General features: G+C 40.9%; 1 protein-coding gene across 2 annotated transcripts; it reads right to left on the bottom strand.

Annotated features, from left to right (window-relative positions):
* Positions 1 to 3,282: 3,282 nt before the first annotated feature.
* Positions 3,283 to 15,662, bottom strand: GCSH (glycine cleavage system protein H). 2 transcript variants are annotated; one of them, XM_079906850.1, is made up of 5 exons: positions 15,403 to 15,662; positions 11,584 to 11,663; positions 10,370 to 10,433; positions 5,487 to 5,618; positions 3,283 to 4,610 (listed from the first exon to the last, which is right to left on the bottom strand). In XM_079906850.1, the coding sequence occupies exons 1-5, from the start codon at positions 15,548 to 15,550 to the stop codon at positions 4,513 to 4,515; spliced, it is 522 nt and encodes a 173-aa protein (XP_079762976.1). In that variant the 5' UTR covers positions 15,551 to 15,662; the 3' UTR covers positions 3,283 to 4,512. The 2 variants fall into 2 exon arrangements, with proteins under 2 accessions (XP_079762976.1, XP_079762977.1); XM_079906851.1 differs by having other exon boundaries at positions 5,487 to 5,558.
* Positions 15,663 to 16,060: the final 398 nt, after the last annotated feature.

Below are 16,060 nucleotides of genomic sequence, written 5' to 3'. Positions count from 1 at the left end.
GCGACGCCCACTGACCGCGGTGGGCGCGTGCTCCCGGCAGGCTGTGCGCGACCGCGAACATTCCACCCGCGCCTGAGGAGCTCACTGCAGCTGAGAGCGCGGGAGGCCGCCTCGCGAGGTACCGTGTAGCCTTAAGTGCTGGTCAGGGAAACCAACCGAGGGGTTGGGTGCCCGTCGGACCCTGGAGTTAGAAAGTGAGGGCTTTGGGACCAGCTTCCCCTCAGAGACCCAGGACCTCTCCCTCCGCACTGCTGCCCTTGGCGCGGATAGTTCTGTGATGGGGAGTGGCTAGCAGCGTCCCTGGCCTCTACCCACTAGATGCCAGGCGACCAAAAATGTCCCCAGACTTTGCCCACTGTCCCCCAATCGCCTCTCCCCCATAAGGACTGTGCCAGGGTGGTGCAGGCCAGTAAGTTTTTAAGGCGCCACCCCCTGTCGTGTAGCAGCGCAGTCTGTGAAGTGGGCATTGGCATCTTTTATACAAATGTAGAAAAGTAGCCCCACGTTGCTAAATCAGCTGAGGAACTCGTTGAAGACAGTGAAATGTCACCCCCTGCTCCCCTCCCAGCTCTGGTGCTGGTATTTTCGAGCATCCCAGGGTGCAGCCAGGGGTGGGAACCTGTGCCCGGAGTCAGGCATTCGTGGTAGAACCCAGCTCAGGTCTGGTTCCAAAGCCCTTGTGCTTTCTGGTTTTAAAAGTGTGAATATTTCTGCTGGAGAAAAATATCATAAGCCTTTTATACCCCTGTGATTAAAAGCCATTTGGAGGGAATTCCCTGGCGTTCCAATGTTTAAGACTTTGCCTTCCAGTGTAGGGGGTGTGGGTTTGATACCTGGTTGGGGAGCTAAGATCCCACCTACCTCCAGGCCAAAAAACCAAAACATAAAACAGAAGCAGTATTGTTAACAAATTCAATGAAGACTTTAAAAAGGATCCCCGTCAAAAAAAATATTTAAAACAATATAAAAATAAAAATAAATAGGGCTTCCCTGGTGGCGCAGTGGTTGAGAGTCCGCCTGCCGATGCAGGGGACACGGGTTCCCTCACTGCTGTAGCCTCTCCCGTCGCGGAGCAACAGGCTCCGGACGCGCAGGTTCGGCGGCCATGGCTCATGGGGGCAGCCGCTCCGCGGCATGCCCGGACCGGGGCACGAACCCGCGTCCCCTGCATCGTCAGGCGGACTGCCAACCACTGCGCCACCAGGGACGCCCCATGAAGGAGTTTTTGTCATTGCAGTGTCTCTTAACTTTGTAAACTCCACACCAGAAATCACCTAGTAAGCAACAAAATTTTTTTTAATTATCACCTGACAGTTTGGTTAGGAAGAACCTCCTTTAGTTCTGTTGCAAATAGAAAATTTGAAACCACCTGACTAGCAGGATTTGTTAGCCAAGTCATTAAAGCTGTGTTCTCAGTTTCTGGGAAGTATACCTAAAGTCTTAACTAAGATTTACTAAATAACTGTTAAACTTCTTGACTGAAAGCACATTCTCCTAAGTACATGTGGAAGTGGAAGATCTGGCAAATGATTTGCTTCACACTAATTTTGCCTGCATACCCGTTTTAAACGGGCTTCTAATCACTGTTGAAGCTTAGCAGGTAAAAGCCTGATAGCAGGGGTAAGCTGGGACGAAGTGAGAGAATGGCACGGACATATATACACTACCAAATGGAAAATAGATAGCTAGTGGGAAGCAGCCACATAGCACAGGGAGATCAGCTCGGTGCTTTGTGACCGCCTGGAGGGGTGGGATAGTGGGGGTGGGATGGGGAGGGTGGGAGGGAGACGCAAGAGTGAGGGGATATGGGGATATATGTATACATACAGCTGATTCACTGTTATACAGCAGAAAGTAACACACCATTGTAAAGCAATTATACTCCAATAAAGATGTTAAAAAAAAAAAAAGCCTGATAACATGACTGAGCAGAAACTTAAAGGGATGAGTGTTTGTCTAGTCATGTTTATAAAAAGCCAAAGTAGAGATGGAATCAAGATACAGAAGCTCTAGTAGAAAAAGATCTCAGAGTTGGCAAAGGAGTGTTTTAAAAACACCAAGATGGGGGCAGGAGGTATACAGAAACTTCTCTCTGCTCAATTTTGAACCTAAATCTACTCTCTAAAAAAGTGTATTTAAAAGGAAAAAAAAAAAAAAGACTGATGGGGATAGGTAGTTAATAGTAAAGCCATGTTGCTGAGAAGAAAAAAGAATTTAATCACTGAGAAAGATGCATGATTAGGTCTGAAATAATACAGTGATTGCTGAGAAGTAATGAAGGCACAGTTATAGTTAGCGTAATTTTAAAAACTGAAGGTGGGTGGTACTCTGACATTTTAGCAGCCCCAGAAAAGCTGCAGAAATTCAGAAAAATTCAGAAATTGATTTGCTTGAGAGTTGATCTGAAATACCAGCCTCATTTTCATACTAGCATGCCTGTACAGAGAGCCCTCTAGTGGTTTCTTTATTAAAACTTAATGCCATCAACTTCTTTAAACTATTCAACTATCTGGGAGGTGATAAGAGAAAAAAAATTTTTTGAACACTTCCAGGGTTACCTGTTCCATTTCTTGAATTTTAAATTATTAGAAAGCATTATTTAAAACCTATATTAAGCTCCTCTATTAAGACCAAAACCATTCAAAGGAATATGAGGTCTGAGAAATTGAATTCTCTGTTGATTTAGTCCATTTGGAGGGCCATTCAACACCTCTTATTTTCAGCAGCACTAAAATAGAAACGAAGGTTGAACTGGCTCTGTATTCTAAACAGTGAAAAAGAGCAAGTTGTCATAAAGTTTTGTTCTTTGATCCTCCCCCCGCCTGCCAGATTCCCATTTAAATATATTTTTGGCCGCATTAACGCATCTTGTGGGATGTTAGTTCCCTGACCAGGGATTGAACCTGGGCCCTGGTAATGAAAGCGCCTAACCACTGGACTGCCAGGGAATTCCCTTAAGTATTATCATAGTAACTTACATTTTGCTAAGGAACTGATGAAGAGTGAGCCAGGAAATGTGAAAATCCTAACCATATCCTCTTATCCTCTCCGTCACCTTATCTGTGAAATGGTGGTAGTTATGGATATGCCCTACCTAGCTCTGGCTACTGTGGTAAAGATGAAAGAAGGTAATATATGAGAGTAACTTTAAAACAAGATTTATTTAGATTTAAATGAGCAATTATTACTCATCCCTATTTCCAAAGCAGACAGTCAAATTAATTAACCTGATTAATAACAGACACAGCTCAGCAGTGATATGGCCACTGGCACAGTCCTGGAAAGAATGCATTCTTTCTGCAGAGGAACAAGAAAGACTTGTATGTTATTTACCTACCTACGTACTCTATGTTCTTTATTTGCTCTTTATTTACCAGAAGATAGTAGTGTCTACATACTTCCCTTTTCCTCTAGTAACTGGGAAAATGGTAGAAGTTTGTTCTTGCTGTGTGTGTGTATAAGTATATATATCTGTGTGTGTGTATATACTTATGTATGTTCTCTCCCCTGCCCCAAATATCAGCATACTACAGTACTACCATTGGCTTAATTAGAAAGTATGCTATGTTGGCCACTGTGTCCACTTCTGTCCCCATTACTTAAGTAGAAACCTTATGTGAATGTGGTTTAACTTTCTTAAGGATGTCATGTGCTATGCTGATCAAATTTCACCTTTCCTTGTTTTTACTCCTCTCTTCTAATTGGCATGATAGAAAAACAAAGTCAATGATTTCTTTTATGTTAAAAATGACCAAAAAATAGTACTTGATGCTATCAGGCAATTAGATCTTTGCTTAAGAAAAGCAAGATTTGTGACTAAAAGGAAACATTTTCTTGGAACCAACCTTTCATCGCTAGGGCTTAAAATTCCTTTTTAAAAAATAACTTTCCGTAAGTTAAAATTAGCATCTTTACAAATACTAGTGGAGTCACTAAATGAAATATTAACAGCAAAACAAAAAACACGATTAAGAAGTTGAATATTTTATTATTAAACTATTTCTTATTTTCCTGCAAGGCTGTTGCTTCACTGTATAAAAATAGCACCAGCAAACACAGTATATTGCAAAATTAAGATAGTAATGTTCTTCACTGGACACTATACAACTAACAAACTTTTCTCTACTGTCATTTATTTCCAATGGCAAGTTCATTGAGTATTTTGACCCAAATCCAGGGATGGCTGTAAGCAAGTTACAATATTTTGTAAGGTTAAGATAACAATGTTATCCTTGAATTACATAATTTTTATAACTAGTTTTACCACAGATAATTTCAGGAATTCTGAGTATTATAACTGGAGACTAGCCTAAAAATCACAGGCTGTTGTGAAAAAGATGCATAGTGTTTATGTGAAATCATTAGGAAGTTAAGGGGTATTTTCTTCAGGCAACATTGTTGAAAGTAGTTTCTTTTGCTAAAAGTTGCTTTTTAAAAATCTATCCACCACTAATTTAAGACAACTATACTAGATTAAGTTGTTTCAAACTAGTTTATTTAAGGGTTCCATTTTCACTCCTCAATAGATTTTATGTATTTCTCATATGCTTCTTCACTCATTAGTTCATCTAGTTCTGAAGGGTTACTGAGTGTCATCTTGATCAGCCAACCTGCAACCAAAAAAAAGTATCTTATATTCTAAATCACCTTTTTAAAGAGAAAGTCAAATTCATTCAAAATGTAAATTCTGAGTGCCTCAAAATTAACCTAGTATTCTTTACATAAATCACTCATTATTTGTTCAAAGAGCTTTAAATTTTAGCTGTAAGAATTAAATTAATATTCCTTACATATCATAACTGAAAAGAACCAGAAGAAATTCTACCATAATGGATTAAGAACTTCTAGGCTGTAATAAGCATCAACAACTTTACATACGGATCCAAATACACAAGGCCAGGTATATCTTTAACAAAAGGAACACCAACACTGTAACAACTTAGATTAATGGCATTAGAAAGCTTTAGTAGAGAGAAGAAGTAGGTGATAGGAAACAGAGAACTACAACCTAATGCTAATTTTGCATCTTGCTGGCTGTGTGACCTTAGCAGAGAAATCCTTTGGGGCCTCAATTCATCTACAAAATGGAAAAAATTGCTGCTAGCTTACCTTACTACATTATTATGAAGATGAAGATGTGAGAAAACTGAAAATTAATGTAATAAATGTTATTCTATTACCACCTACATCACACAATGTGATTAGATGCTTTATGACTGAACAGGTAAATACTCTGAAGTGTTTACAATGAGTCTACAACTATGATACTAAGAACCCTATAAAATAAGGCAGTGCTTTTATTGACAGATTTTAAACATAACCTTATATATTCAGCTAAACTGTTTTCCCTTTTTAAAGCAGAATATCTCTATTTAGTACCAAGAAGGGCAAAAAGAAGTCACCATCAGCTAAAGATTGCTTTAAATTCCAGATTAAATGTTAACTGCAGCAAACAATCCTTAAAAAAATTTCTAGCAACAACTTACCATCTTCATAACAAGATTTGTTGACAAGTCCTGGATTTTCTGCTAGAGCTTCATTAATTTCAGTTACTTCTCCTGATAGAGGAGAATAGAGTTCACTAGCAGCTTTCACACTTTCCAAAGCACCAAATTCCTCTAAATTGAGAAAATTAAAGAAAGTATTAAATGTCAAGTTAGTGACCTCAAAATACAAAATATGGAGAAGTGATCACCTCTAATACAGTAATGACAGAAAGTCCTAAATATCTTTAATTAAAATAAAACCATAGGTTTTGTCATGCAAGATCTTCATTTATACAGTCTGTAGCCTGACAACATGGCCCCATCCAAAGAGCACAGTGTAACTAGAACACAAGTAGAAAACCACAGTCTGATTTGCTAAAGGGGTCAGAGGATGGAGTGTGGGCCCCCAAGGTGGCTGGAAATTGAGGGTTGAAATTCTAGAAAGAAGGGAGCCATAGTTTAGAGAAAAAGTAGTCAGTATAAAGATCTCAAAATGATCCACAGACCCACATGTTGGAATTAGCAGAGAACCTTAAAATAGCTACTGTAAGTATGTTCAAAGACCAAAAAACAAAAAACTAGTGAGTGAATATATGGGGAAATAACTTGCAAAGAAATTATAATTTTTTAAATGGACATTCTAGAACTGGAAAGCATAATATCTAAAACGTTCACTAGATGGCATTAACAGTAGACTGGATACTGTGCAGAAGGGTCAGTGAACACGAAGATCATCTGAAACTAACCAATCTGAAGAAGAGTTTGAAAAGAAAAAAAAGACTGAAAAATTAACAGAGCCCTGGGGTTTCCCTGGTGGTGCAGTGGTTAAGAATCTGCCTGCCAATGCAGGGGACATGGGTTTGAGCCCTGGTCCGGGAAGATCCCACATGCCACGGAGCAACTAAGCCCAAGGGCCACAACTACCGAGCCTGCACTCTAGAGCCCGCGAGCCACAACTACTGAAGCCCGTGCGCCTAGAGCCCGTGCTCTGCAACAACAGAAGCCACCGCAATGAGAAGCCTGCGCACTGCAATGAAGAGTAGCCCCCGGTCGCCACAACTAGAGAAAGCTTGCATGCAGCAACGAAGACCCAACCAGCCAAAAATAAAAATAAATTAATTAATTAAAAAAAAAAAAAAAAAAGCCCTGCTCACCTACAGGACAAAATCAAGTGATCTGAACTGAATGTGATGAATACAACACACCAAAGTTTGTGGGGGCAGAGCTAAAAAAGTGCTTAGAAGGAAATAAAATCTTTAGGCGTTATTCAAAAAGAACATCTTAAAATCAATGACCTGCCTTCTAAAGACACTAGAAAATGAACAAAAGCAGTCAGTTTATGGAAAGGAGGCAACATTAGAAAGAAGGGATGACACTGGTGATTTTTTTTAAATGACTTTTAGCCTTGAAGAAAGGACACTTGAAGAAAGGACACTGTGCCAGGTGGAGCAGCCAAAATTCTGAAAGAAAATCTCAGTCTTACTGGTTTAAAGGACTAGGAGACAAGAGTTTGGGGCCACCATAGCTACTGGAAAGTGAGCTGGGAAATCTCATTAAGGATAGAGATAAAAAGGAGAGCCCCAAATTCTGTCTATAAATTCTGTCCAGGTCTCTGAATGATCCCTGAATCATATGTGCACGGGGCAGACTCCAAGTGTCCTAGATAAGGCTAGAAGAATCAGACTAAGATTTTAGCTGCCACTCACCACAAGGGAGACAGCATTTTACAGTATGGATAAAAAAAAGTCCAGTAAAAAAACCTGAAAAACAAAACCACAAGTTTCCAGAAGCTAGAAAAAGGAAATTAAATCTAAGTAAGTTGGAGGAAGAAAATAAAGATATGAAAGAACAAATGAAATGGAAAATAAGAGAAAATTTAACATAGTAGAAATTTGGTTCTTTCAAAAGATTGATAAATTTGATAGAGCCAGCAGACTGATTGAGAAGAGAAAATTACCACCAATATGAAGGAATGAAAAAGGAGTCCTTACTACAGATCGTATGGGTATAAAAGGATAATAAATGAAAAATATGAGCATCTGTATGCTGAATATAACAACATGAAATGGAAAAATTTCTCAAAACCAATGTAAGATAATATAGAAAATCTGAATATATATTAAAGAAATTTGTATCAAAAACCTTCCTACAAAGAAATCTGGCTCATATTCCACCAGTTAAATCTATCAAACAATTAAAGAAGAAACAACACTAATCTTGCACTTTCTTTCAGAAAAAGAAAAGAGGTAGGAATATTTCTAAACTTATTCTATGAGGTCAATATAACAGATTCCAGAATTTGACAAAGCCATTATAAGAAATGACCAATATCTCTCATGAACATAATATACAAATTAGCAAATCAAATCCAGCAGTATGTTTTTAGAGATAATTTTTAACTTTTGTATCATGACTACCAGGAATGCAAGGTTGGTTAAACATTGAAAAGTGAATCACCATTCATCACATTAACAAGAAAAACCCTTTGATCATGTCAATAGATGGAGAAAATGAATTTGACAAAAATTCAACACCCACAAATGATAATTCTCAGCAAACTAGATATAGAAAGGAACTGCATCATCTGATAATGGGCATCTATGAAAAACTCCACAGCTAAATAGCATACCTAATGTTGAAATACTATATCTCTGCGAACCTTGGTATGGGCCAGAGTTGCTCACTTTCTCAGTTCACAATGCCCTTAAGTGTCTCAGTAAGGTTTTGTGGTAATCTCTAGACCAAAACAAATACCTAACACTTCAATTTATTAAGAGGTCAGGTCCAAACTACTTAGTAAGTTTTTATATCCTAACAATTGAGTAGCGGTTTGAAAAAATTAACACATATAAATAGAACAAAAAAGAATTTTCATTTTTAATTACAATTTACAGATATAAATTATGTGTCTGTTGCATACTGTATTAAGTTCTCCCTCAGGGAATCAGGTCACATCAATCACTGCCGTACCTGATGTTCCATGCCAATTGTGCAGTACTTGCTTCAAAGTCACATTACCCAAAGTAATGTAGTAAGATCCAACATTGAAATTGTTATCTCCATTGTTTAATAGTCTGTGCTGTGTCCAACAGATGTTAAAAATTAAAAATACCCCACAGCACCTCATGGCACTGGGGTATATAGTCTGGGAACTATGAAGATAGACAAAAGACTTCTTAGAGAAGACAATGTTCCATACATATATATGACAAAATATTCATAAAATACATTTCTGAAAAAGGATTTGTATCTAGAATTTAAAATGATGCCTAAAAATCAATGGTAAAAAGATAACCCAAGTAAAAGACTAGAGACTTCACAAAAAAAGATGTGAGTGGCAAAAAGCACATGGCAAGGTGAACAATAATCTGTCCTAGGGAAATGCAAGTTAAAACCACAATGAAATATGCAGCACCTGGAACTCTCTCATACTGCTGGTCAGAGTGTAAAATGGTATAACCTCTTTGGCAAACACGATGGGACTTCGCAGCATAAAAAAGCAAAATACTGATCACTCACTATGAATGAATCTCGAAATTATGACATTAGACAAATGAAGCCATACATAATACATATTGTCTGATTCCTTTTAAATGAAGTTAAAGAACAGGCAAAACTAATCTATGGTGACAGAAATCAGAGAAGTGGTTGTATATTGAGAAGAGTTTTGATTGGCAAGGTTTACACAGTGTATAAACACAGTTGTCAAAACTCTTTGGCTTATACAATTAAGATCCATGCATTTTCGCTGTATGTAAATTTTGTATCACTTTAAAAAACATCTTTAGCAGAAAGTTTAAAGAAAGCATTCATTAGTTTAAGGGTATTACTCAACATATTTAGTTTAACAGAATTTTTTCTATAATAGAAGCACAAAAAGTAGGTTCATGCTTCTCACTTGCTATAAAGAGATGTTCAGAAATTTCTGATCTGCTTGAGAACAGCAAAGTGCATACACAGTAAATAAAACATGATTAAAGAAAACAGATACTTAAATTCTGTAGGGCTACCTGACATATGTCAAGGAACCCATGAATAATAATATACGTGGTTCCACTGGCTGACATTTATCAAGCACTAATCTTATGCTGGTTATTATGCTAGTTTCATTTAATCCTTACAACTACTCTATGAGGTAAGTATTATTATCCCAACTTACAGATGAGACCTACATTAAGTAATCTCTCCCAAATCACACAGCTGTGTTGAGAGGCCAGGATTTAAAACCAGATTCTGACTCAGAAGCCCATGTTCTATCCTGATATTCTTTACTGCCTCCAAAGAAAGACTTTATTTTTTAAACTTCAGAGACTTCAGCTTATATTATACTATATCAACATGTGGCGAGGAGGGTGCTAAGAGCCATTTCCCTCTACTTCCTGCCTTCCATTGTAAAGTCTGAAAATGCTCATTATTCTCCTCACCATCATTCCTTACAGTTAGGCATGGCAATACGACCCAGACTTGGCTAAATTGATAAAAGAAAAGGTGATCTGAGAGATTTCTGGTTGAGATATTTGTTCCCAATAAAGAGACAAAGAGAGCCTGTCCTTCTCTTCCTACTTTTGGATACTGTCATTGAGAACATGATGCTTGAAGGTTCTGCTGCCATTCTGTGACCTCTGACATGCTGAGGCAGAAAAAGTACCAGAGAGGTTGTGTCCTTGATAATCTTCACTGAGCCACTGAGTCAATCCTGTATCCACCTATTTCCAAGATTGCTTGTATGAGATATAATAAACCCCTGATCTACTCTTACATAAGTTTTCTGTTACTTGAGGAAAAAGCATTCTAAATGATCCTGGGTACAAACAAGTTATTATGCAAGATAAAGAAAATTCATGGCATGAATCATGACATACCAAGATGAGAAAAACACTCACCTTGTTTGTTCAATTTTGTCCCAACTTCAGGCAGACTACAGTAAACAACATCTCCCAAAGCTTCCTTTAAAAGACAAAAACAAAGCACCAAACCTCTAAGAAATCAAATTAAACCTAGTAAATAGGAACAAGCCAAACACTGAATCCCTTTAATTCACACAGTACATACTTTACACTTGAGGGGCCAAATTCTTTGATTTTTCTTATAACCCTTTAAAAATGCAAAATTATTCTTACCTCAGGATCTGCAAGAAAACAGGCCACTAGCTGGATTTCCCAGAGGTGGCAGTGACCCCGTCACAAACCATGTGCCCCCTAAAAGATTACTGGCTCCTCTAAGAACACACTTTGTGCTTTTCCACCTCTGCAACTTTACTGAGGCCATTTCCCCTACTGCATCTGCTGACTAATAAGTAGTGATCTCTCCATCAGGTGACAATGCCTTGTACTACTCAAGGCATCCGTCACATAATGTTTTGTATGTCATTTTCCATGTAGTTGATTCCCCCTCATAAACTCCAGGAGAGGAGGACAATACTTATGCAGTATTTCACAAAGCATGCTGTATTGGGCCTCAGTAGGTACAGATATGCCAATGAAGATACAGTTGTCATGGATTCTCAGTACCTGAGATGGCAGCATTTCTGAAGAATACTGTATACTCCCATCAGTTAATACCCCCGGCCCCTTCTCCACACCCCACCCAGAGATCGTGGAAGATCAGTGACACGTGCTGCTATTTGGCTTCTCAAGTTCTTTTACACAATATCTCAATATGGGATCAGTGGCAATAAGGGAATTAGTAGAGACAAACTCTAAATAAAAGGTTTATCTTTGTGTAATCTGTGCCAATCTAGGTGTTCCCTCTTCAAGTCCCCAGATCATGTGTATATCATTGCTATCCACAAAACACTGTCAACACTCCAGCCCTTTTGCTTGCTCTGCTTTTTTCCTTAACTGCCCCAATATGAAACAAACATTTCTCTCTTGAATTTAATTTTTAATTTTAAGTGTTAACCTTTCAATATCTCTAAAAACATTATACGCTGCCCTAACTAAACTATGTTTTACTTTTTCCATCTATGACTGATGTTCTTCTAAGGGCCTTTAAGGGGCCCAAAATAATACTAAGGGGCAGAATAAACAATTTTTAAAAGGTAAAGCAATCCAATTTAGGCAAGAGCAGACTGAAATATTGCAAGACAATCCAATACCTGTGCAAAATTGCTGATTCCCACTGTTCCAACACCGTTTTCTGTTGTTACCCATTCATGTTTGTCTGTGAATTTACGACCTAAATAGAAGACCAATATTTCAGAAAAGCAGTGGCATCACTTCTTAAAAAGCGTTTTTTTACATATCAGTGCTGTCAAAGGGCAAGACCTTCCCAGTATTTGTGTTTGACTTATTGGCATTGCCATTCAACAGTATACTGCCCAGGACAAAACAGATCGTGTGAGAAGACACATCTCAACATTGGTATCATTTAGGCAAAGATGGCTTGATGTGAACACCTTTGCATCTTTTGGAGATATGATTATTTGCCCTTCACATTACTCAGTCTATATCACACACACACACACACACACACACACACACACACACACAAATTTTGGAGCACATTTCAAATATATATTTATCTATTACTGGTCTGTCATACAAAGCAAGTCTGTCCCTCTGAAGAAAGAGTGATGAGCTTTTGGGAGGAGCATAAAGACTGCTCATAAATGATTTAACCTAAAAAATTATGTGCCTCTTTAGGTAGAGCTGTGTGGCATCTTAACAGGAATAAAATTGACCTGGAACAATTATAGCTTGTCTAAGTCCTTGATTCCACCTTAAATGAATTCAAGTCTCCCCTTGAGGAAAGTGACTACCATCATTTAAAGAAGCAAACTATATGGTCAGAACTCAATAGTCACCTCAGAGCTAAGACATTAAATGGTAGAAAGGCAGCCTCTGCTCGACATTCATTGGACAGGTTAGGCCTTGGCTTTATGAGCTGCTTCTCTTCAAATACACGGATGGCCAAAATACTCAAGGATTCTTGGAAGAAAGACCTACCAAAGTTCGAGTGATGTGAAAAAAATTCCTTACGATTTAATGTCAAAAGTACTTGCTTAAAATAATATTTTTTTTAAAAAACTTACCTTCCTAAATATATATCACATTCTGAAGTGAAGCAGTATTTTTCCAAAAATACTGCATCGGAAGTTAATAAGAAAATGACTCGTTAATTTCAATACTGTTTTACAATAAGCATTGCTGGTTCACTCTTACCCCTTACCCAAAAGATAACTGTACTTAAAACAACATTAAACTGCCTTGATTACACAGCTCTGATACACAGCAGAGTGTAAATAAAGAGTATTTCTTTTCCTCCCAGTCATTAAAAAACTTTAATACCATACTCCTCAGTGTAAGAGGTTGCAAAATCTGCCACAAAGTAACTTGCTTTGCTTCACTCCACTTCAAATACTAAATGCTTCAGGTCAACGTGTGTTTCCCTAAGAAAGTGTGTTTGTACTTAGTGTTCTGACTGCAACCCATTCTCCCCACTGCCTTTTCTTGACTTTCAGATCTCAATTTAGCAGCTCTGCCTGCCAGATGCCTTATGCAGCCCACCAAGCCTGGGTTCCTGGGCCGTCCAACCTCCTCCCACAGCACTCTGCACCACTCTCCCACACCGTTCCCCCCCCACACTCATAGCACTTAACAGGCTACAGTTTCCCCCAGGCAGTAGACCAAGTACAAAGCAAGCAAGAGCAGGCTTTATCTCATCTGTATTCCCAGTTCAAAACACAGTGCTTGGCATATAGAAAGCACTCAAAAGCTGGAGTGAAGTAATTTTTTTTTTTAAGTTTAAGAGGATGCTCAGCAAAACATCTAATACATAGTTATTTGGCTACAGGACTCAATTCTCCCTAACATTCTGTCACAACTCTAAAACTGGCAGTTTAAATCTAATATACCTTTTAAAAGTAAGGACTGGGGCTTCCCTGGTGGCGCAGTGGTTGAGAGTCCGCCTGCCGATGCAGGGGACACGGGTTCGTGCCCTGGTCTGGGAAGATCCCACGTGCCGCGGAGTGGCTGGGCCCGTGAGCCATGGCTGCTGAGCCTGCGCGTCCGGAGCCTGTGCTCCGCAATGGGAGAGGCCACAGCAGTGAGAGAGAGGCCCGCGTACCACAAAAAAAAAAAAAAAAGTAAGGACTGGACAACCATAAACATATGACTTCTCTGAAATTACTGTCCTGACTTTGGTCTTGCCATCTTACCTAATTGTAAAGATAATCTTAGGAGTAAGAGTGCTCTCACATTCAATTTAGCAACTGAGCAACCTCAAGTTTAGAGGAAAAGGCGGCAACATTGCTAAGCTAAATGCACCTAGGTCCACTTGACTTCAAAGGCCATGCAGTCTTTGTACTAGGCCATGCAATTTAGGCAAAAGACGATGATTCGTACAATTCTCCTTTAACCCTTGGCCCAACGGGAAAGAAGGGAACAGGAGATTAGGTAAATAATTACTTTTCCTCTGAGTCTTGAAAAACATGGGTTTTGGCCCCCCCAAAATTATGTGTGTTGAGTAATTTATGAGAAGTTTGCATTCTCCTCCCTTCAGTCACTGAGTCAAATAAAATACATTAACATTTGATCAACTTTCCACTATTTATTTGATTCTATACACTACTATTTAATAAGAAGTAACATTTATCAAGTACTTACTATGCGTCAAACTATATGTACAGCAGTTAAATTATTTCATTTCATCCAACAAATCTGTAAGGTATGGATTATCATTTCCATTTTTCTGATTAGGGAAACAGACTCAGAGAAGTTAAGTGACTACCCAAGATGTCACAGCTCAGAAGAGGTGGAGTGAAATTTTGGAACTCGGTCTCTTTAGTATTAAAAACCTAGGTGTTCAACCAGATCATGGGTATTGATATCTTGGGCAATATTTAACTAGATAACAGGAAAATGCAAAAAGCTAGTGATAGTGTAACAATGAATAACCAAAATACATAGGTTTGAAATTCAGTTCTTATCTGAGAAATGCTCTTCCCTTGAAATGCGGCACTAACAGAGCTGAGAGATTTTAATGGGTGGGTGGGGTGGGGAGGAGGTAAGCTTCATTATGTTTGACTTTGGACTTAAACCTATCAACTTTTCTAGTCCCAAACAGGTTTCTAAAACAACGAACTTAATGAGAGAACAGCCACCACAGACCTGCGCTCTGTCAGCAAGAAGCCTGAGTTCTCGGAGGTGCAGTTAATGTCTCAGGTATTGGTGCATACCTCTCTGCGGTGCATACCTCTCTGCATACCTCTCTGCGGTAACGCGTGCTAAAGTAGGACAGATGGCCAAGACATTTACGGGCATGTCTCCCTGTTCCTTCAAGTCCATGTAACTAAGGCCTCGTTTCAGCCCAACACACATTCACGACTCGATACAGACTTCAGTAGAACGTCTTCTGTGGAGTCCAGTGGAGTTTATCTCACTGCTTTAGGAAATAGCTCTCTCCAAAGTTGTGCCAGCTTTAGCTGGTAAAAATCTAGACCCAGTGCTTTAAATTTCAATAAATGCTCTTGCTTTACTTTTACTTCAGAATTCAGTGACGATCCGTGTAGCAAAGTAAAGCCTATTATTTGTCTTCACTCTTAGGGTCCACGATGCTCACAAATGCTAGAAATCTAAGGTCAGGAAGGAGCTCGGCGACGCTCGCCCGGGTCTCCAGCAGCGAGCGGCCGACGCTCCTGCCGGAAGCAGCCGGGACACGGCGACCGCGCGTGTTCTCCAGGCCTCCCCGCCCTCCTCCCCCCTCCTCCCAACCCGCAGGACAAAGACTGCGGGGTCGTTTAAGTCACTCAGGGAGTAGCGGCCTCGCGACACGGGATCCCAACAACAATAAGCGTGTGCAGGGGTCGCCTCCCTTGACCGGGGCGACCAGCGGCGGGGACCCGAGGTGAGGATCGAGGCCCCAGTCCCTTACCCCGAGTCAGCTTGGCTCGCCCCACGTGCCCGCCCGCACTTACCCGACAGCAGAACGGGACCGGTGCGCAGCGCCCGGACGGCGCCCGCCCGCAGTCCCCAGGGCCACGGCGGGCAGGGCGCGTTGGGCGCAGAGATGGCGCGCAGGCTGCAGACCGCGGCCCGCACGCTCCGCGCCACTTGCAGCGCCATGTTCGCAGGGGTGCAGAGGGTCTCCGCGCAGCATCTAGAGCACCCCCGGCTGGAGGGGGCGGGGCGGGGAGGGGGCGGCCCCGGGGCCGGAGCGAGCCGGAGCGAGCTGGCTGGACCGGCGCGCAGGGGCGGGGCCCGGGAGGGGCGGGGCCTGATGGGGTGGCAGGCGGGAGGGGCGTGACACTCGGAACGCCCTGTGGCCCGGAAGGGGCTGCGGCGAGGGGCGGGGACTAGTACAGGGGCGGGCCGGGCCGGGCCGGCCGTCAGGGGCGGGGCCTCCCGGGAGGCGTGGAGCCACGCCTTCCGGCATTGCTTCTGGGCGAGTGAAAGCGCTGGGTCAGGCCTTCTTGCCTCCGCGACCCAGCCGGGCGGTGAAATGGGCTCCAATCAGGGGTGGTACTGCTGAGCCAGCGCATTCCAGTGCCCTTGGGCCCTGGGGAAGGCAGGGTGCTCCCAGTTCTGTTAAAAGATTAGTTCCCACCCTTCTACGAGGATCAGGGTCACCCAGAG

Source organism: Stenella coeruleoalba (genome assembly GCF_951394435.1).
Source record: "Stenella coeruleoalba genome assembly, chromosome: 20".
In the NCBI taxonomy this organism is placed as follows: Eukaryota; Metazoa; Chordata; class Mammalia; order Artiodactyla; family Delphinidae; genus Stenella; species Stenella coeruleoalba.
This window is presented reverse-complemented; position numbering and strand designations above follow the sequence as displayed.